Here is a 23,740-nt window from a genome sequence, read left to right as displayed (position 1 = left end):
TTTTATTACACTTCCTAGGGATTTAGGACATTTTTACTTTTTGGAAGTCTGCGCTCTGAGTGACTTTCTAGTTCTACTTTTTTTAAAGTTCCTTACTTTATTTGATCTATAGTTTAATTCCACATACAAATACACCAACATAAAGTGTGATTGTTATATTTCCTAACATTCCATCATCAAAATATCCAGACAAGCAATTGTTCACAATTCCAAAATTACATAGAGCATCTCAGCTCTTCAACATTTACAATTTCTACAGATTTGTTTTTACTTTCAGTATTCTTTTTCTGACCTCCTGTTCCATGCTGTCCTCCCAGGTTGTCGCTGTCCAGAGGGACAGTTATTGCAGGACAGTCGTTGCGTTCCTGTGACAGAATGCCGTTGTGGTGTTCCGTCAGGAAATGGAACATTGCAGTACGTCCCAAATGAAGAGCTTGTTGTAGACTGCAACACCTGGTTAGTCAAATATTGCAACTTTATGACTGACTGAAATATGGATATCATTGCTTTTAATGGATTTGTACAGCAAATCAAAAGTGTTTAAGTCCACCTTCATCATCATCATGTGCAATGCCTGCATCAAAAATCCTAAACCAACCACTTCCACCTCTTCATGTGCAGTGTGTGTCAGAATGCTACTTTGGTTTGCACCAATCTTACCTGTCCTGTCTATGAGCCTTGGAGTGAATGGACCATCTGTTCAGTGACTTGTGGGCGTGGCCAGCGCACAAGAACACGCCTTTGCCAAGACACAGAGGGCGGCCCTTCTTGTTCTGACACCATGCAGACAGGAAGTTGTGACCAGGGCGCATGTCCAGGTGTGAAATCTTTCAATGTTTGAAAATGTATGAAACGTTGAGAGGATGTGATTATTTTTCCTGTTTAATCCAGCGGGATGTTTGTTAAGCCAATGGTCATCTTGGAGTGAGTGCAGTGTCTCGTGTGGCGGTGGCTTGTCCATGCGCAACAAGACCATCCTTCAGGACTCAGAGCCTGGTGGAACTGTCTGTGAGAGACCTCTTGAACAACATACTGTCTGTAACAGCCACAACTGCACAGCCGGTAAAATATTTTAAATAATAATATTGTGTATATATGTATAATGTGTTTACAGTAGCAGGCAAACATTTGGAGACACCTTTTCATTCAGCAGCATCAGGACATGTCTTCAAACTACAGTAATATGTTGTTACAATGATGTGGTAATCAAAACATAGTGTACCTAAAGTAGTGACCAGTTATTGATTATGACATGAGGTATCGTAGATGTGCACATTCATGTGTGCATGTGGTTCCCAGTGTGTCCCAATGGTCAGGTGTTCAGTGAATGTTCCACTTCCTGTCCATACACGTGTGAGGACATGTGGCCTCACACCCAGTGTCTACCAGGACCTTGCAGTCCAGGATGCTCCTGCCCCCCTGGACAGGTGCGTGTACTTCTTTGGCTATGAACAGTAGGAAGGGGATTCATATGGCTCCATTCGTTGCGATTCACCTGACACATGAAAAGTGATGAACTGGGGGGTTTCACTATCCACTTTAGCCGCCAGATGGCAGTACAGTGTTGAATGTTTTAAAATGGGCTTTGTGGCAATCCCAACTTTTACCACAGTGTCAGTTGCTATGCAGAAAATGGTTAAGCCCCCCCAGCTCACCCAACCCCTCGCAAAGTCGGCTGCCCGTCGGTCCTGCTAGTAATTATTTCTTTAGTTCAAAAAAATATAATCTGCTTCTTTTTCTCAGCCCTGTCATTCACACTCACCTACTCAGTTGCCATGGTTGGAGAACAAAGATATGGTGCTCTGCAGCTATAAGCTAATGCTAGCAAGGAGATTGGAGGGTTTGACATTTACTACACCCCGTCGCAGCGTGGTTATTGTTAGGTTAGTTTTTAGCTGTTTATTTACAGTGTTGTGCATACTTTCATTTCCTTTTTTACCTTTCTATAGTAATTTGTACTGCCCTTTGTGGCAGTTTGGTTGTTCCTCGCCACATTCCGCTTTGAAGTTTATGGCTTCACTTTATCGCAGATTTCTTTAGCTTATTCTACATACGTTTGGCCTAAATTAAGCATTTTTAAGTATAAAAATTACTAAATTAAGTGAAAATGTCAATAGTACTTTAGTATTTGCCTCCAGATGAGTCCAAACCATTCAAAGCTCGCTGTAGCATTACTATATTTGATTAAAGAAGTGTAAAGGTGACTATTTGAGCGTTATTTTACAAAACTCGAAACCAGTGAAGTTGGCATGTTGTGTAATTCGTAAATAAAGATAGAATACAATGATTTGCAAATCCTTTTCAACTTATATTCAATTGAATAGACTGCAAAGACAAGATACTTAATGTTCGAACTAGAGATGTCCCGATCCAGGTTTTTGCACTTCCAATCCGATACCGATGTTGTTTTTGCACTTCCGATCCGATACCGATACTGACCTATCCGAGCATGTTGAAAAGGGTTTTAGTACTCTTGATAACAACTAGCCAGTTGAATTAGGGGAGTTTGAATAATACACAACGGTTGGTAACAAGAAACTGACCTGTTTATTCAAGGATAAACACAAAATAGACAAAATTATACATGACAAACAGAAATGGCATCATTGAACTAGGGCTGGGCGATATGGCCTTTTTTTAATATCGCAATATTTTAAGGCCATATTGCGATACACGATATATATCTCGATATTTTGCCTTAGCCTTCAATGAACACTTGATGCATATAATTACAGCAGTATGATGATTCTATGTGTCTACATTAAAACATTCTTCTTCATAATGCATTAATATATGCTACTTTTAAACTTTCATGCAGAGAAGGAAATCACAACTAAAAAAATCACTATTTTTTTCATACGGTGTTGATCTGGAAATGTTTGCCTCGGCATTTTGATGGTGTGGTCGTGTGGCACCGAATGGAGATAAGCGTCTCGACAGATGTTACAATATTTGAACAATGATGACGAAAACTGTTTTCTCTGTCGTGTCCGTGTGTCGAAAATTGTTATGCGCTTATTTTTTTATTTGATTTTGTGCGTGGCATATATTTGCCGTGCGCAGAGGACGCTTGAGCAGTGCGCAATTGCACAGGCGCGCACCTTAGAGGGAACGTTTCTCGCACGGCTGCGCTAGCATCACAGCTAACGTTAGCCATGCTGCTACTTCTCTGCTGCGCGAGGGCGTATACGTATGTGACGTATGTCGTGACAGTATGTGACGTGTGTAAGAAGGTGCGCTTGCTGTTTGTGAGAGGGAGACACAGGAAAAAGTGAGTCGTGTAATGCCAGCAGCTAAAAGCAACTGCGTGAGAATCCACAGACCTGTGGATGTGTTGAATGTGTGCTGGAAAATGCGGAACGGAAATTAGGGAGCAGCAGAAAAGAGGAATGTATTATTTAAATCGGTGCGTTGGAAAACACGGACCGGAGTTTTTTTTTAAACTGGATCTGGATCGGCATTTTCCCATGCCTTGCCGATACGCATTTTTTGGCAAATATCGGCGGCCGATCCGATCCAAATATCGGATCGGGACATCCCTAATTCGAACTGAGAAACTTTTTTTTTTTTTGCAAATAATCATTAACTTTTGAGCCCATGTGGTGATATCCTTTACACACTGATGTTGGTTTTTAATGCAGTACAGCCTGAGGGATCGAAGGTCACGGGCATCGCCGCTTGTGTGCAATGATTTCTCTAGATTCTCTGAACCTTTTGATGATATTACGGACCGTAGATGGTGACATCCCTAAATTCCTTGCAATAGCTCGTTGAGAAATGTTGTTCTTAAACTGTTCGACAATTTGCTCATGCATTTGTTCACAAAGTGGTGACCCTCGCCCCATCCTTGTTTGTGAATGACTGAGCATTTCATGGAAGCTGCTTTTATACCCAATCATGGCACCCACCTGTTCCCAATTAGCCTGTTCACCTGTGAGATTTTCTAAATAATTGATTAGCATTCCTCAACTTTCTCAGTCTTTTTTGCCACTTGTGCCAGCTTTTTTGAAACATGTTGCAGGCATCAAATTCCAAATGAGCTAATATTTGCAAAATATAAAATTTTCCAGTTCGAATATTAAGTATCTGGTCTTTGCAGTCTATTCAATTGAATATAGGTTGAAAAGGATTTGAAAATCATTGTATTCTGTTTTTATTTACGATTTACACAACATGCCAACTTCACTGGTTTTGGGTTTTGTATATCTGCATGGCTGTAACAATGTTAAAAACTGTATTTAGAAGGTCTAAGCAGATTTTTTTATGCATTAACTTTCAAAATATTAAATTCATGATTAGTAATTCCTACTTTGCATGTGTTTCCCACGGTCAGGACTGAAACCATTTAACAGCAATAAACAAGGGATTACTTTAGTGGCTGTTTTAAAATTGTGCTATGTAAATTAATAAACCATGAAAGAACACATGCATCTTTTGTATCAGTATACAGTACTTCAGATTTCTCATGAGCCAAAATAAAATGGTATCTCCTATTTTGCACTAGAGTTGTTTCTTTCTTTCTTCCAAGGTTGAGCAACTTCACTGCACTAGTTCTGTTTTCACCCACTTATTTTTTTACACTTGTGTGTTTTGCAGCTGCTTCATGGGGGAGTGTGTGTGTCACTCAAAGACTGTCCCTGCTCACTGCTGTCTCTGCCGACTGTCTACCAAAACTTAAATATAAGCATGGAAGAGAAGACAGAAGTCTTGGTGCCACCTGGAACATCCTTCCAGCACATCTGTAACACCTGGTGCAAAACCTCATATTGTCTTGTGTTGTTGTTTTACACACCCAACTGTATTCTTATTAGAACTTAGTATTTTTAGACACTCATATATACACACATATATTATTAATAAGCATCCTTTATGAAAAAAACATATTGCAACATGCATTTTCTTAACTTCTGTTGTCTACATTCTGCATCACAGAATAAGTGGTTCATGTTATATTTGTGTGCTGCATGTTTCACAACATAACAAAATCACACATGTTGGAGCATGATAACATGAATGTGCAGTAAATGAGTGTTTCCATTTAAATATGGTAGTCTACACCACTTTCGTATTAATTGTACACAGAGTCTTAGTAGATCACCTGCAACACACCCACTAACAGTACACACTATTTTATACTTTTACACACCCTTTAGTACTTTTTATTTGAATCTTAGTTGAGCAGACCCTTAATGATCAGACAATATACATACATAACACATACATACAATTAGAGGTAGGTAAAATACCCAACTTCAAAGACTTTGAAGTCTTGGATAGTTGGGTAGATTTGCTAAAATTGTACTTAAGCATGGTAGGGGTATTTTAGAGGAATATGACTCAAGTCAAAGTAAAACATATTCCTCCAAAGTAAGATTAGGTTAGTATTTATTGGAAGAAAAAAAAACTCAAATACTGAGTAACTGGTGAGTAACTTTGTAATTTCATTTAGATGTTTCGTGTTTTTCCACAAATGTAACATTTTGAAATTGTATTTTTAAAAGTATTAATACGTTTCATCATGCATAATCTTACTGTACTGTAGGGAGAAGGCAATGTTTGCCGAAACCCTAAAATCTTTTATTTCATTTTTTATTTGATGACTAACTTAACAGAACAACATTTATTAAATTTTAGTCGGATCCAAACCAAACTTGTAAATAAAATGATCATCATTATGCTTTTTTAGGGAACATTGGTGTTTTATTTGTGCAATTAGTATGATAAAATTAGTATTTGTTAGTGGACTCTCCTCAAAATACTCATTTAAAGTGCTTGCTAAGATTGTATGAGTTTAGTTTCATTGTCAAACGATCGTCTTTGATTTGATCATATTAAATGTAAGAGTCTGACGAACATAAGTCATTCCATATTCCACCATTTCCCGATATTTATTCAAAAAAAGACGTGTGATGATATTAGTGCGTTATTATCAAGATCACTATCATCTAATGTTATGTTTTCTTCACAGTGTGTGTCAAGGAGGAGCGTTTAACTGCACCTCAGAGCTCTGTGATGGTGAGTGTTGACCTGCCTCTGCTTTTATTGCCAAAGTGGAAATTGTCCAATATAAAATAGATAGGCGTGATGGCTAACGATACTCAAAGGAATTCTACAAAATAAGGTAATAAAAAAGAAAATACAAGAGCAGCAAAGGTAAAATGCAACTTAACACTCAAAAAAAAAATACAGTTCAAGGAAAAAGTAAACACACTAACAAGCTATCTAATATCTCTCACATTTGTCTGAAAGCAAGGTAGGATTAGTAAATCCTTGTTTTATTCAATGAGCCCTGTTTTAAGAGCGCTCCTGAATGCACCACACCACTGAGACCATGCTGCACTTAGTGAGTATTTGCTGCAGACACAACTGAAGACAAAACAGGACAGAATAACATTCCTTTCAGGGCAGCAGACTTTTTATTTGGCACAGATCTTGTGCCTATAAAAAGACACAAGTCTTAAAGGTGAACCCTCTAGCCCTCTAAAAAAAACCTCCAACAGTGTTTCATACACATGCTGTAATTATATATGTAATGTAATAGAAGGCAAATTCATGATAGCAGGTAATATTTACAGTATTACAGTAATGTATTTCCTGGGCGTATTGATTCCACAGCGCGTATAACAACGAACCCTGCTTTCGTCAACGACTACCACTAATCAGAGCAGACTTGGTGAGAGCCAACGACGACTACTTTGGCACAAATGATGATCCAGAACCTTCTCTTTTTGATCTTGAATATACGGAAAATGAGGTCAAAGTTTTAGAAGCTTGGTGCTAAGCAGATCCAGTTATAGTAATACATTAAATTATCATGTAATATTAAAGTTAAGTGCTAAATGTTTCATCAACAAAATACTGTAAAGTTCAAATTTGAATGACAATAAAAGGAAGTTTAAGTCTAATTAGAACATAATAAGAGAGTCACTTACAATGTCCGCTCTCACTGATAAGATGGTTGTATCTTTCAGCACAGTTTTGTGCTCACTGTTTAGGTGATACATTCAACATAATCCTCACTCCTCAGATAAAACATGCTGGGAGAAAATGAGCATCTTGAGGTGTCTTCCTAGTGATTTCGTCAAGTTGAGAGTCAGTATATTCACTGATTCAGTTGGTCCTGAATTTTCGTTTGGAATTTCTAATTTTCAAACTTTTTCAAACTTGAAGGAGATTCAGCAGCTGAAACTCCAGTAGCGAGCATACTTCTTAGTTCTTGAAAGTAAACTGAGGGACGGTGTCACTGTGTCAATACACTAAAACATAATTTCCTCCGTTTTAGCTCCTGCAATAACAATGTCGTTATATCTTGGTTAATATGCAGGTCACGGCATGTAAATGAGGTATTGTTGGAGGTTTTTTATTAAAATATATTTTTAGAGTGCTTTATTGGTGAAATAGATTAATCACCATTACAGACTTTGTTAGCAGCCTCTTGCTCACATTTTTTTTCACTATTTAGAACGCACACACACAAAGCAACTTCGAGACTCATCTATTTCTTCTTTTTTTTCGTGTATTTTAATTTTTTTGTTCAGTACGGTTTTATAAACTACTTTTAAAAAGCCACATACTGTATGATCTATGAATGTTCACATCTTGTTTTTACTCAGTGGACTGTGAGTGGTCCAGTTGGTCCCATTGGACTTCATGCTCAGCCAGCTGTGGTGCAGGACAGCAGAGAGCTGCAAGAACTGTGTTGCAGCCACGTCTGTATGGAGGAACCCCGTGCGAGGGCCCGGACCACCGTACTGCTGCCTGCATGGCCCCTGATTGTGGTGAGCAAACACGGGAACCCCAGCCTTCAAAAAGAGCATTTTATGTTCGGTTAAACATGGAACTGTCCAGGCCAGTCAGGAAACTTCCAGGATGTAACACGTACGTAAAAACAAAAGTTTTCTAGTGCTGCAGTGTGGACTGGTAGTTAACATTTGGCCTCACAGTCAGTAGACCGAGGGTTTGAATCTTGTTGGTACATCTCTCTGCGGCATTTGGAGTCTCCCTGTGCTTGTGTGGGTTTCATCTCCTTATCTTCCCAAAACATGCTCATGATGTAATTTGACTGTAAAATGTCCATAGCTGTGAATCTTTATTTGTGTCATCAGCTGGGATAGGCTCCAGTTCAACTGTGACCTGAATGAGGACAAACGGTGTAGAAAATGGATATTTTCTATGATAAGTTCTAACCTAACATATCTACTGTTAATAAAGTACAGTGGATCCCGTTTATGTTGATAATTTTGTACCAACTCAAGTCCTGGTCCCAAGTAATTAATATATATTTACTATATATATATATATATATTTTTTTTTTTTTTTTTTTTTTTTTTTTTCTAGTCCCGAGTAATATATATATGCATATATAATAATATATATATATATATATATATATTACTCGGGACCAGGACTTGAGTTGGTATATAATTATCAACATAAACGGGATATAATATATATATATACATACATATATACAATCAAGTGCCATCTCCGGGTTGGGGAGGAGATCTTGCCCCAAGTGGAGGAGTTCAAGTACCTCGGAGTCTTGTTCACGAGTGAGGGAAGAGTGGATCGTGAGATCGACAGGCGGATCGGTGCGGCGTCTTCAGTAATGCGGACGCTGTATCGATCCGTTGTGGTGAAGAAGGAGCTGAGCCGGAAGGCAAAGCTCTCAATTTACCGGTCGATCTACGTTCCCATCCTCACCTATGGTCATGAGCTTTGGGTTATGACCGAAAGGACAAGATCACGGGTACAAGCGGCCAAAATGAGTTTCCTCCGCCGGGTGGCGGGGCTCTCCCTTAGAGATAGGGTGAGAAGCTCTGTCATCCGGGGGGACCTCAAAGTAAAGCCGCTGCTCCTCCACATCGAGAGGAGCCAGATGAGGTGGTTTGGGCATCTGGTCAGGATGCCACCCGAACGCCTCCCTAGGGAGGTGTTTGGGGCACGTCCGACCGGTAGGAGGCCGCGGGGAAGACCCAGGACACGTTGGGAAGACTATGTCTCCCGGCTGGCCTGGGAACGCCTCGGGGTCCCACAGGAAGAGCTGGACAAAGCTGCTGGGGAGAGGGAAGTCTGGGCTTCCCTGCTTAGGCTGCTGCCCCCGCGACCCGACCTCGGATAAGCGGAAGAAGATGGATGGATGGATATATACAAATATATATGTATATATGCATGTATGTATATATGTACATATACATGTGTAGTACATATGTGTATATTTATATATGTTTACATATATATATATATATATATATATATATATATATATATATATATATATATATATATATATATATGTACATATATATATATATATATGTACATATATATGTGTATTTGTATATATACTGTTTATGTGTACATGTATATGTGTATATATATATGTGAACATATATGTGTGTATATATGTATGTATATGTGTGTATGTATGTGTGTGTATGTATATATATATATATATATATATATATATATATATATATATATATATATATATATCCATCCATTTTCTACCGCTTGTCCCTTTCGGGGTCACAGGGGGTGCTGGAGCCTATCTCAGCTGCATTCGGGCGGAAGGCGGGGTACACCCTATATCATTTAATACTACCCCTTTCCGTATCATAGCAGTTTTAATTTTCTATAAATTTGTATTTAACTTGTTTGTTTTCTATTTGTAACAACAGTGAATGAATATACAATGAGTAAGTAAATAATTAAGTACATAAACAATAATTAAAGTTTTCATAAATTAATAGTTTAGTCATTTATGGTTCACCTCTGAGATGAATACGATTATGTACTTTTCTAAATAATGTTCAAGATTTTTATCAAGATTCTTCTTCTTTCTACAGAGTTTCAACTGTTTCAGTACATCATATTAGTACATTGTTTGACTTCCTTGCTTAATCCATTCCATAATTTAATTCCACAAACTTGTTGAAAAGAGAAACTGGAGATTGTGATGTATCATGTTGTATGCTTGCATGTTCAAAATAAACTCCAACTCAACTCAACTCAACTCAGCTTAACATACTGATATACTACATTTAGGTGTTATATGTGCATACAGGCATTTTAAATTTGATTTTTCTATACGGTTATATTTCTCCTCTTTTATTGAGAAAGATTGTTGTACATTCTTGGGTAGCAGGTTATAGTTTGCTTTGTACATAATTTTAGCTGTTTGAAAATGCACTAAATCATATTGAGCATGTTCTATGTATGTTTGGCCTAAAGTAAGCATTTTCAAACATAAAAATGGATTGATACAGTAAATACAGTAATATTGTATACAAGATGAGATCAAACCAATCAGAGCATGCTGCCCAGTGTCAGAGGTACTGACTGGCTCTCCCTCATGCAGGCAGCATTACTATATTAGATAAAAGGATTGGGTGGTATCTCATGTTAAGAGGGTTCTCTTAATGTTAAAAAATATATTTAGAATGTCCTAAAAAAATGTTATGCTTAAATCTAATCTTATAGTGTGTGCTGAAAATACATAAATATAAATTATGATTATTTTGCCATCTCCCTACTCACATAATAAATTATTATTCCATGTTACTGCATATGTGCAGACTTGATTCAAGAAGACATTCCAAAACAGAACTTTTGGAGGTGGCAGTAATACACACCAAAATGTTGATTGCACATCAATAAGTTGATTGCCAACCACCAATAAACTCAAGAGGCACTTCTTTATTGTCAACATTCTTGTCTCTCGTTCCAACACAGCAGCCGTCAAGAGCTCTCTTTTTCCCACCAGTCACGCTAGTTTCGGCCTTCACAATAATAATGCTACGCGTCACTGGTCCAACTCTGTTAACAAAAAATGGACTCCACTTGATTAAAAGTTGATTAAAGTTCCAATCAATTACAGTAAAAGGGATAGTGTCAGTTATAGTCATTGTGCAGCTTGCTGGTAGTTTCTAACAACAGATGTGACCATGTTTTTGTTATTTGGAGTACCCCATTGACTGGGTTTGCACAGATAGCTACTTCTTTATGTTGACACCATGAAGCACCAGAGTTTGAGTACACAACTCTATCCAGGATGTCCTCTTCCTGTCTGATTCGTGCTTTCTAATGTTGCTCCCTGACACCGTCATCATCACTCCTCGTATTTCGCAGCGTGTCCTGATGGGGAGCGATGGAAGAGGAGCTTGTCGGAGAATTGGCCGTTGTGTGAGCGAAGCTGTGAGGACGTTTACTCTCCAACTCCTGTCAACTGCAGCAACTCCTGGGAGGGCTGTGTGTGTCAGGAGGGGCTTTATCGTAACAAGGAGGGGCTTTGTGTCATCCCTGCTCTCTGCCCCTGCCATGACCAGGGCATCGTGCGGGAGGTACATACACACACACACACACTCACACAAAGCATGTAACTATTGTGGTGTATCAGTGAAGCTCATCATACATCAGTGTTGATGCTCCCTTCTATTATCATTAACTGGTAAAGAAGGCATAAGACAATGAGTGATATCACATGACATGCCCTCAGCCATCAATGAATGATTCATGAGTTGAAAGCCAGCACTCTGACCGCACCCGGGCAAGCCTGCCAGGAATAATTGATGAAGAAAAGGATATTATAAGATTCTAAGTATTAATCATACTCTGACAAGAGGTCACATCCCCTTTTCTTGATCACTCTTTTCAAACCTCTCATTTTTACTTACACTTCTTTTCTCACCTTATCAGTGGAACCTGTTTATGTCGACGCCATTCTGACAGGCTGCCTAATAGGCATGCATAAGAACTTTCTGCTCGGACTCTGTTTATAAACATGTATGGTGTTCCTTCCCTTTTGGAACTTAGTGGCAGTTATTGAATGCATTCCTACTGCCTTCAGGTAAGAGACAATCTGAGGTTGTTATGGTCTGTTTGTGTCTTAAAAAAACATTGTAAAAATTGTAAAAAAAAAAAAAAAAAGGCTGTAAATTTTACATTAAAAGTAGCAGTTCATTTGCCAGAATTTTACAGGAAAAATAGAGTGGTACTGAATTTTTTCTCTAGAGCAGGGGTGTCAAAGTCAAGGCCCGCGGGCCGGATCTGGCATGAATTATCTATGGCCCCCGAGATGATATTTGATTAGTATTACAACCGGCCCACGGGCTACAGCCACCTGCTGCTGTTTTGCACGCACCAATACTCCATCAGTGTTGGCGCAAGGAATCTTCAAAATGGGATCCCAGGGACCCCATCAAGTCATAAAAATGGGGTCCCGCAGTAAATTTTTGGGTTTCCACTTTTTTGTAACAGTTTTGAAAACAAATGATAAATGTATGCATTATCCTGTTATATCTCACATTCTATATTGTGTTTTGGAAAAAGGTTGTCATAAACTTTACTTAATTCATTTAAAAAAATAATACAATAGAAAGTTATAAACATTCATTCACTTTCTTCTTTCCTTCATGGATCTAAACTTTACTGCTGCTGGTATTTTTTTCTATATTTTTATTGTAATATTTTCAGAATGTTTGTTCTATTTTTGGCCAAAGTAAGACAAAAAAACAATCTGAAGTTGTCTTTATTTTTTTGTTTTAATGCCATAATTTTAATAGTCCGGCCCGCATGTGCACATATTTTCTTCCATGCGGCCCCTGAGCTAAAATGATTTTGACACCCCTGCTACAGAGTGATACACTATGAACAAATCTGTAGATTTTACAGTAAAAACTGGAAGATCATTCCCAGTGTTCTTCCATTTACAATAATTCGCTGTGAAAACGATGACCTTAGACTTAATGGTTAAATACATGCAGCTCAGTTGCCAGAATGTTATTGTTGAAAACAGTGGTAGCATTTTTCCACTTACAATAATGCAATGTAAAAACAACTGCAGATTTTACGGTAAAAGCTGGCAGCTCAGTTGCCAGAATTTTATCTTGCAAATAACAGTAGTTTTCACACTTACAGTATTACACTTTAAAAACGGCCATAGAAAAGTCGCAATCATTTTACCATAAAATAAGTTTTCCATAAACAGTAACTCGCTGTAAAAACTACCATCCATTTTCTACGGCTTGTCTACCGTAAATGTTAAAATCTACTTTGTTTTGAGACAAAATAACTCATTACATTCCTTACTGTGTGAATCAAAGTGCTAAAATAAAAACAGTCCAACAAAGATTTGATGACATTGTGAGGGCATCACCCTCGCAACTCTGGCACTATGACATCAAAGCATTGATAAATGATCTACCTTTCAGTATATATCTATAGCATATATCTCTAAAAAACATTTTGGTCAGGGTGTTAAAAGAGGATTTTTGACATGTTCAATAGGTTGGAGTGTAAAAATAAATATTAAAAGTTTTAAAAAGTACACTAATATTGGCTACATTTTGTCTAAATATTCTAATTCAGAAGAACACACTGTTCGATTGGGTCTGACCTGGAGACTGTAGGGGCTTAAAGTGACCAATCAGAAAAGAAGGGCGTTACTGGGCCATGTATTCAATGCCTGCCCATAAGTGCCAAAAAGGAGAAACGCCACAAGCGTAGAGAAACAGAAACACAGTGCCAGGGCAAACAGACGCTGTGCGCGCAAAGTGTGGTTTAATGTGCTTAGACAGTCTTTATGTGTGCACAGAGTGTAGTTTTTATGCGCCTGCAGTGTTTTTTAAGCGTGCGTACTAAGTGGCTTTTATGGGCATGCAGTGTTTTTTATTTGCGCGCAGAGTGTTCTTTATGCTTGTGCAAAGATTGTTTTTAACTTGCACACAGTGTTTTTAACGCACATGCAAAATGTCTTTCAAGCGCACGCAGTGTTTATGTGCGCGCAGAGAGTGTTCTTCATGCACGTGCAGAGAGTGTTTTTAATTTGCACGCAGAGTGTCTTTTACACAAATGCAGAGTGTTTTTGATGTGTGTTTGTTATGGCCGTGCAGTGTTTTTATCTGCATTCAGTGTTTTTTGTACGTGCAGAGTTTTTTTTTGTGCGCACAGACAGTGTTTTTATTTTGCACGTAGAGTGTTTATTTTTTTTGCAAATGCAGATTGTTTATGAGAGGGTTCTTTTGCGCTTACAGTGTTCTTCAGTCACACACAGTGTTTATTATGCACGCACAGGGAGTATTTTTCAAAAGCTCATGAACATTTTTGTCTACGCTATGCTATGAAAATGTTAGATTTATAATTAATAGTTCCTACTTTGTGGAAATTAGTTTACCACGACCAGGCCCGGAACCAATTAACAGTGATAAAGGAGGGATTACTGTATGTTACATTTTTATTCATAAAGTGCTTTTTAAAACCCTCAAAGAAACGTTTTTTTTTTTGTTAAGTTTGTGTAGACTGAGCTGCAGAGACAGTCCCCACTGCACTAGGGTTTTGATGAGAATCCAGCACAGAGGAAAACACACAGAAATTTACATCACAGAAAATGCAAACCAGGGGCAAGTCTTGATAATTAAAAAGTAGCAAGTAAGGAAAACACTATACAGCAAAAAGTTATAGTTATTACATGACTAGGTATTGTATGTTAGCATGACTTAATAAGGTCACATTACTACTGTACATAGAAGTGTAGCAAACATTTCCACAAAGCTAATACAGGTCAATTGTTATCTGATTGTAACATATTTAATAAACAAGGAGTCGCTTCTTCTCTCGTCATCAGCTGTGTCTAAGTGTGGTTATTGAATATTCCATGACAATAACTACACAAAAATGAGGCAGCGATCAATTAAGTTCCAAAATTTCCATTTTATGACGCTGCTTGAAACCAATGGTTGGAAACGTGTTCTAGAAAAAACAGGACAAAGGGATTAGTAAAGACGATCCAAACAGTGAAAGAAGTCCAACACAGAAAGTGTGCTCAGACTCACAGGAGAAAAGTATTTTCTCATTGGCGCTCGTTAAAGGCGAATGCTCCCTCTCCCCATCTTTTATCTCTCCAGCTTGCTTCTTTGATTTATCTTGTCTTAACTTTCTTGTAGCTTTGTTTTGTACTGCTCTCTAAAATCTAAACAATGGAATTGATCAACTCCCCACTCAACGAAATTGACAAGATTTCGGGTTTGGGGCAACCTGCCTGTCTTGATGGAACGGTTGTTGCTGGACACACGACGGACTCTTGGAAGAAGAGGAATACTGCGTGCCTGGCGACCCTTTCAGTCGAGGACGTTGAAGATATCTACCTATTCGAAATCATGATAACAGGACATCTGCTGATTGAAGTAAGCGTTGCTCTGGTGAATCGAAACATTGGAAGATGATGGCAGCCGTCCAAGGTAAAGCTAAAGCTGCCACAAAAGATTGGAGGAACTGTGGGCACTCAGAACTTTTGAACTATATTGCAAATTTGACGAAATTTTAGAGACGACGCCTGCCCTGATGGTAAAATATGAGGAATTAAAGGACCAGAAAATGACAATTAAGAGTGAAAAGTTTAAATTTTATTTTTGCTTGCTCAAACTCAAACATTCTAATCTGGATTGTTTTTTTCTGGCTGCATGCGACGTGGCAAGGTTGTTACTTCGAGACTTTCCCAGAGGACAATGCAGTGAAGACGCAAATAACTCCTTCCATGTGTCTCATAGACATATACCTGTTGTTGTTGACTTTTTTTGGACTGCATAGCTGTGCTATCGCAATTGCAAGTGCACCAAGGTCACGGAACAGAGATACGCTGCAGGCTTACACACATATGCATCCACGAAAAACACACGCCCCCCCCCCCCACACACACACACACATACTCCATCCCACGCCTTTGTTGGTATGACGGAATCGGAGCAGCGCCCCTAATGGCTGGCAGCTTTGGCCTCGATGCCCGCCCCCTAACCCCTCGTTGAAAGTCTCGAGTTGTATGTTGTAATATGTACATGTGCTTTGCTATGGGTTTTTTTTCTCACTCCAGGCTGGCCCCCCCAATAGGAGCCCAGTCTGAGATGGACTTTTTTTTTTACTCATCCTCCCCCAGCGTCTAACTTTTTCCCACCTTTTACAGTGGCGATCCATCAGCGTTCCTGTTCTCTAATTCCGTACAATGTACGTCTAATATTGAACAGGTTTGTACTGAAAATGAAAATTCATTGTACTTGTGCAATGACAATAAAGATCCATCTATCCATCAATTAAAGAAAAGATTCAGCGTCTCTTAGCTGCAGCCAACGTTCCCTCTAAGGTGCACGCCTGCGCAATTGCGCACCGCTCACGCGTCCTCTGCGCACAGCAAATTAATGCCGCACAGAAAATCAAAAATCCCATCTGAACTTTAAACAAAATAAACACACTACAATTTATTTTGTATGATTTTGCAATGCAACTCTGTGAGTGACAGGTGACAAGAGTGGCCCCAATGAATAAAACAATCTTTGTCAACACAGTTCAATTATCGTCTGTCAAGACACTTTACGGAAAAGAATTCCATCAATCACTTTATTTAGCAAAACTGTTTGTAACCACACCAAAAACATGAGTAAAAAAAACTTTTATCTATAAAAACTGGTAATTTTCTGCCATACAAACCAGGCTTAAACCAACGTTATCATCCGTCATTTCAACAGAAGCCGCTCGCTCTCGCACCTGCACCAACACAAGCACTCATGGCACTTAGCCAGTGCTGCGTTTATGGCCACACAAAAAGTCGGACAACCCCAACGCCACACAATGTGTAAATACCAGGTTGTAACACTCTGACTCCTCAATCAGATGTGTGCTTATTTTACTGCCATTTATTAAGAATGTTAATCTAAGGATATTATTCATGAAATATTGTCACTAGATTTCATAAATGCTAATAAAAAGATGCATTTTACAGACAGAAAGTTACAGGAACTAAATGTAATCTCTGAAAGGGGTAACATTTATTTTAAAGGCAGGACCCGCAGCCAGACATACAATACTAGCACATAGGTCATGAAAAACATGTTTTTTTGTTATTGTCATTGTAAGGGGGCAAAATCACTTATATCAGAAAATTATTTTAATAAAACATTTAAATTGTTATTTAGTCAGGTTTGGGACAGGTGTGACGCTGGTGTGGCCACAGTGTGCACGTCTGATGTTGCTCACATGTGCTCCACTGAATGCTCAGGGAGTTTGAGCGTTTGCTCACACACATGAAAAATTAGAGGGAACATTGGCTGCAGCCAATTAATTTAAGATCAACCAACTGCAGGTGTGCACTTTTGTCCGACCTCTAAACACTTTTTTGATGATTTTGATATCCAATATCAATATTTGATTGGGACACCCCTATTATAGCGTAGATACAGTATATACCTTGTGGTTATCTTCTGGTTTATGAACTCCAAGAGAGTAGGCTGATATTGTTATCAGACCGATCGGCACTCCCTTATTGGTTGCAGTTGCAGAATCCAGATTATTACTGCCATGCTTTTATTTTGAAGCTTACTTCAAAGTGAGTGAGTGTGTGTGCACCATTTAACATTGAGTAATTAGACAGTAGTTATGTTGCTGCTTACTTAAAATAATAAAGGTAACAATACTTCAACACATACCAACATAAACGTAACATTTTTCACAGAAATGACCCCTTTGACTCTCATACTTTATGTTGACATAAGTGGTTGAACATGTATGTTGACGTCAACCAAAGCGGGCACAGTATGTTGGTATAATCGTGTTGTTGGCATAAGCGGGTTCACCATAAGCAGGTTCCAGCTCATCTGTGTACTTTATTCCTGTTGATTTATTTTTCTTTGCTTCTTGTTTTCCTCCTTTTAGGTTTCCTCCCTCATGCATGGTGGGCCATCATACTAAACACCTTCTTGTGAAACATGAAATCACGCTGTAAAAAGTGTTTAAATCTGCTAAATTATCTATTACTTCAGTATTAATAACACACACATGTTAGAGTCATAACGACAGTTCATTATGCCTTCTTTTATAACAGTGAGTTACAGTAAATGGAACAAAGTCAGTGAACTCAATGATCCCAAACTATACCAGAAGTTGTGCTCTACTTTAAAAATTAATTGAAATAGAACTTAGTGGAAATATTAATGCTGCATATTTGTTTCTCTGTGTGTGCGTGTGTGTGTGCATCCAGGCAGGATCAGAGTGGGAAGATGGCTGCCTGTCATGTCGTTGTGTGAACGGGAACAAACTTTGTCTGCCAAGGTGTCCTGAAATTCACTGTGATGAGGTAAAACACTCCGTAGCATCACTAATGAATACACACGTGGTTATGAATATCTCACAATTGTCGTTCAGATTCATTGCCACAACACAAAATCCGACAGCAACATGAAAATAATAAATGACATAAATAGTTTGTGAATGTTGATACACAAATGAACGTGTCCTTTTGAGTCCTTTGGAGAAGTTTGTTCAATCACCACCCCCAAAAGTGACGAAAATGTACATTATCGGGCTGTAACTTTTTGAAGTTTTTTATATCATTTTTCATAAAAAGTGTTTAGAATGAGCTCAGTAGCAGCAATCCAATTTCATGAGGTTAGTTGTTGACCCTTAACACCTGACTAAATTGAGTTCCCAAGCTATTACGATCGGGTCACCAAGTAGCGATGGTTCTCACGATGCGGATGGACAGGTAGCAGCAGCAACAGCGTGCAGATAAGAGTCTTTTAATACCCAGAAGCAAAGCAAAAAAGACAAAAGGTTGTGCCGCTGGGAAACACTCGTGACGCTCAAGGGAAAAAAAAGGGAAGCTTGTAGGATGTAGGAGTAAGCTTAACATGAAACATAACAGTCGCATGGATTGAACAGCAAGAAAGTCTTAAGCGTGGCAGAAAAGGTACACGCAACTGTCGCTTGTAGTGAACAAAAATCCCGCAAGGACTGGCAGGGTGAGATGGACGGATAAAGGGGAGTGATTAGTGGCGGCGGCAGGTAGAGACACGATACAACAGAACAGAAACAGGTACGTGAGCTCAGGCGCTACTAGCAACAAGAACATAAACAAAAGAGGACTAGGAATACTGGCAACATAAATACACACTAAACCAACACAAAACATGAGCGGAAGGGACTAATCATGTCAATATTCAATGATCAAATTTAGCTGTTAAATATATAGACATGTGTTGAGGACCCTCATGTAAAAAACTGAATGCAAGGCTGACTATAAGTCACCAGAAATCTAAAAATGGTAAAAATAAATTCAGATTTGTATCACCTGGTTGAAAAAAATTGTTCGCACAATTTTGAGTAAAGTTGTGCTTACATATGACACAGACCTTGGCCACACCTCCGCATCACCATATAAGGGCTTGCAAAGTGTTTTCATGAATGCAGTATTTCACAGAGACAACGTTTGGAGGGGTGGCATGTTGGTGCACTGTACAGAACCTAAAAATGTGCTGATATATCAAAGTACACATTTTAATTTTTATGTCTAAAAACTATTTGTATGTAACATTTTAGATAAAAGAAGGTGCAGTAAAGCATGTTGAATTTAAAGGTGGGTACAAAGAGTCAAATCATGGATAAAGTTACATCACAGATTAATTTCTGTAGTGAATTTTCACAAACATTTTACATCATGCTGACATTATCACCATGGCGATATTACAATATTATTATATAATATTGATTGTTACCATCAACTAATTTGATCTTGTAGTTGGTGACAACAAAACAACATTCCAAAGTTAGCAAACGTATCATTTGTGGAGATTGAAAACTAATAAGAGTAACGTTATGCTCATGGCCCTGACACTCTTCACACTAATAGAGACCGTGATGATGAAAATATTTGTATTATTGATGACATACTTGACATATGTGATGGGGAGCTGCATTATCTTTTTATAAATTGCCCAAAGAAAAGTGGAGTGGGGATGAGACATGCATATTGTGTCATATACCTTAAACCCATATAATTGATAACTTGATCCTTACTGAAATTTATACTTATCAAATACATTAAACTGTCATAACTAAGAAAATATGATCAAATATGAAGTGCTTTGTTTTTATGTTTGTTTTTGTCAGGATGCTAATACTCATGTATACATAACATTTACTCTCTGTTACCATGGCCAAAACACAGTGCAATTGCTAATGCTAGCCTGTTGTTGTGGATGTGATCACCGATTACAGGGATTCATTGTAGCGTTTTAAACATCTTCATTTAAAAATAACTTGACAACTTCTATTATATTTTAAACCCCAGTCTTGAAATAACTGATCAGTCCTTGTGTGTGATTGTATTTAACTTTAAAACATGCAAACTTAAAGCAAATATTTGTACATTGTGTGTTTTTTCACATCTAATTTGCTTTATTCTTTACTCAGTTTGTTAATAAGATTTTTCTTAGTTTTCTTCAGTTTTTAGTACAAATTCTTTAAAACTGGCAGAATAAATACAATATAAAAACATTGTGACATTAATCAAGATCAGATGATATGGAAAAAATGATTGTGATCTTTTTTTTTGCCATATTAACAAAATCAACAAGAACGGAGGGGGAGTAGCTGTGTATGTGATGAAGAACTTAAATTGCAAAGTGGTAAAAAATATGTCATTAGCTATTGATAATATCTTAGAATGTATAACCATTGAAATATGTCATGAAAAAAACCTACTGATCAGTTGTATATATAGATCACCTAAGTCAAACATTGATATGTATGAGAACAGGATTAAGGCAATTTTTACTGAAATCAGTCAAAAAAAAAACTTTTGTATGTGGAGACTTTAACATTGATCTCTTGAACTATAACAAACAAAAGTCCATAGATGACTTTATAGACACAATGTATAGCCTGAGTTTATATCCTAATATCACAAGGCCAGTGAGAATCTCAGGACACAGCACCACACTTATTGATAATATTTTTACCAAGGATTTTGATAATACCACAAGTGGTCTGCTAATATCCGACATCAGTGATTATCCGACAGTTTTCATAATCTATGATGGAAACTACAAGAAGAGGAACATTGATGACAAAAAGACATTTCGAAGAATATGCACAGAACAAAGTATGACAGCTTTCAAGAATAATCTGAGAGATCAAAGTTGGGACAATGTATACAATGGAAATGATGTAGATGATGCAAATGGTAATTTTTTTAATACTTTTGAGATGCTTTATTACAAACATTGTCCATTGAAACAACTTAGTAAGAAGCAAAAAAAAAACAATCAACCATGGATGACAAAAGGACTGAAAAATGCTTGCAACAAGAAGAATACACTGTATAGAACATGTATAACACAAAGATCTACAGGGTGAAAAAACAAGTACAAAATATATAAGAACAAGCTAACTGGCATACTATGAACACATAGGAAAGAATATTACCGGAACAAACACAATATGAGTGAAATAAGGTGCATCCTAAATAGTATTAATTAAAATGGTGCTAAGAAGGATTATGCTAAATACTTCTCAGACGGAAATGTAAAAAATGAAAATGTGAAAGAGTAGTTGAAAGCTTCAATACGTACTTTGGAAACATTGGACGAAATCTGGAGGAAAATAATCCAGATCCTGAGTCAGTTGAGGACTTAAATGACACTATAGATGAAAATCCCCACTCGATGTGCCTTGAAGGTGTGACAAAAGAGGAACTGAAAAAAATATAAAACTAAGACCTCAACTGATTGTAACGGAATTGATAAGGAAACGATTAAATAAGGTTATTGAAGAGATTTCAGAACCTATAACATATATCAGCAACCTGTCATTTCAAACAGGCGAATTCCCAGATATAATGAAAATAGCAAAAGTCGTACCAATTTATAAGACTCGAGACAAACGCCAGTTTACAAATTACAGACCTGTTTCTCTACTTCCAGAATTTTCTAAAAATATTGAAACATTGTTTAACAACAGATTGGATGAATTCACAAATGAAAATGAAACACTCACAGACAACCAATAAGGATACAGGGCCAACATTTCAACATCAATGGCATTAATCAAAATAACGGAAGAGATCACCAGTTCAACAGATAGCAAAAAATATGCTGCTGCAGTGTTTATGGATTTTACAAAAGCATTTGACACAATTATTCATAGCATCTTAATAAACACATTAGAAAGGTATGGAAACAGAGGTTTGGTCTTGAACTGGGTAAGGAGCTCCTTAACCAACAGGAAGCAATACATGAAGTTAGGCACACACACGTCTACAGAACTGAAAATATAATGTGGCATACCTCAGGGATAAATACTGAGACCAAAATTGTTCAATCTTCCTATAGACGACATTTATCGTAATTTAGCTCTTTTTCTTTTTAGCAAGGCCCCAATAGTTTAAAAAAAAGTTAAAACAAAAGCACAACTGTGAGTTTTTTTAGTAGATTAAAAACCCCAAAACAAAGCCACAATTGTGTTTGTGTTCCAGTGAGGGTAGCAGCCAACTATTGATTTTTTTTTTCCTTTGTTAAAAACAAAACTTTTCTCCACTTTCTATGATGTACTTTTTGTAGTGCATTTATCTGCCATGAAGTGGACAAATGGGCTGCTTTATGCAAGGTTCACACCTGGAGGACAAGTCGTAATGTCGTTGTTTGACTAGCAACGTTCATTTTTCACTGTTGCATACACAAAAATACTCTTTTATTGTAGCCATGAATAACCATAGCTTAGCACCTTGTTCTCTTTCTTTTGTTTTTGTAAACATGTACATCCTGTCATTCAAGCATCCATCCATCCATTTTCTACCGCTTATTCCCTTTGGGGTCGCGGGGGGCGCTGGAGCCTATCTCAGCTACAATCGGGCGGAAGGCGGGGTACACCCTGGACAAGCAGTTTTATGGAATATGAAAAAAAAAAAAAGTTTTATGGAATATGTTTTTTTCTATGCACGCAATATGGAAGTAAAATGTGCCAACTTCTGGATATCTTGTCTTCTGAAATCCCGACTCAAAAGGTTATACTCACCTGACGTCATGTGTGGCTCATCAAACATGCAAGGCTGGAAGTGGTAGTCAAGCGACCGTCTGTTGTGAAAGTGTTCTGGGCGTCATTTTGCCTTTCCCGAAGAATAATGTCCAATGCTTGCGTTGTTTTAGGCTGTTGGAATCGCTCAAATCGCAAAAAAAATATTGTTTCTTTAGAGTTCCTCGAGAGGTAATCAAGAAGGGGAAAGAGTGCAAGATTTTGCAAAACGACTACGACTAACACAGTTTTGCAGTGATCACTTTGTTAAAGGTTTGTTTGATATACCTTTAACGTCTAGTATTTCCCATTTAAGTATTATTTTGATATTATTTGTATTTGATCTGGTATCAGACTTCTTAAAACAGTGTTTCGTAAACCACCAACTCGGCGAGCCTAAATAAAAGAAAGCAAATGTGAGCAAAAGAGTTCCGCTTTTACCAAAGGCAGCAATCATAAATGAAGCTTTCAACACATACACACCATTGACATCAAATAATTAAACAGTGAATCAAGGCTATTGAGTACTACTTGCAATTTGTTTACAAGGATGCATCCTCGCAAGACGGAAAGTTAAATCATAAAAATTCAACCTTTCCCGAGCCAAAAACTATGCATTATTTATCCGGAAGAGTCTTGATACCAATTTCCTTGACCCAGCCACACACAAAGAAGTTGTAGGTCTCCATGCTTTTCCAAGTTTCCATCTGTTTTGTCGTGTAGAATGACATCTGGCGCACCAGATAGTTCTCGACAAATCTTTTTTTGATAACATATAAGGATCTATTTCGGTACATAGGTAGATTTTTTCTGCTTGTATCTGCTTTTAGCGGTAATATCTAGACACCCTCCATATTTAGATAGTTCGCACATTGTTTGCTGCACCGTAGCCATATTGGTTTGGTTGACC

At 37.8% G+C, this 23,740-nt stretch overlaps 1 protein-coding gene across 1 annotated transcript in view; it reads left to right on the top strand.

Moving 5' to 3' along the window:
- Nucleotides 1-23,740, top strand: part of sspo (SCO-spondin) — a 302,516-nt gene that overhangs the window by 240,844 nt on the left and 37,932 nt on the right. The window contains exons 100-108 of the mRNA XM_061964637.2: nt 318-456; nt 622-818; nt 892-1,062; nt 1,300-1,427; nt 4,597-4,751; nt 5,969-6,015; nt 7,614-7,778; nt 11,131-11,342; nt 18,023-18,118. Coding sequence (XP_061820621.2) covers nt 318-456; nt 622-818; nt 892-1,062; nt 1,300-1,427; nt 4,597-4,751; nt 5,969-6,015; nt 7,614-7,778; nt 11,131-11,342; nt 18,023-18,118 — 1,310 coding nt within the window. The remainder of the gene's footprint in view (nt 1-317; nt 457-621; nt 819-891; nt 1,063-1,299; nt 1,428-4,596; nt 4,752-5,968; nt 6,016-7,613; nt 7,779-11,130; nt 11,343-18,022; nt 18,119-23,740) is intronic.

The sequence above is a fragment of the Nerophis lumbriciformis genome, linkage group LG07, assembly GCF_033978685.3.
Source record: "Nerophis lumbriciformis linkage group LG07, RoL_Nlum_v2.1, whole genome shotgun sequence".
Classification (NCBI taxonomy): Eukaryota; Metazoa; Chordata; class Actinopteri; order Syngnathiformes; family Syngnathidae; genus Nerophis; species Nerophis lumbriciformis.
This window is presented reverse-complemented; position numbering and strand designations above follow the sequence as displayed.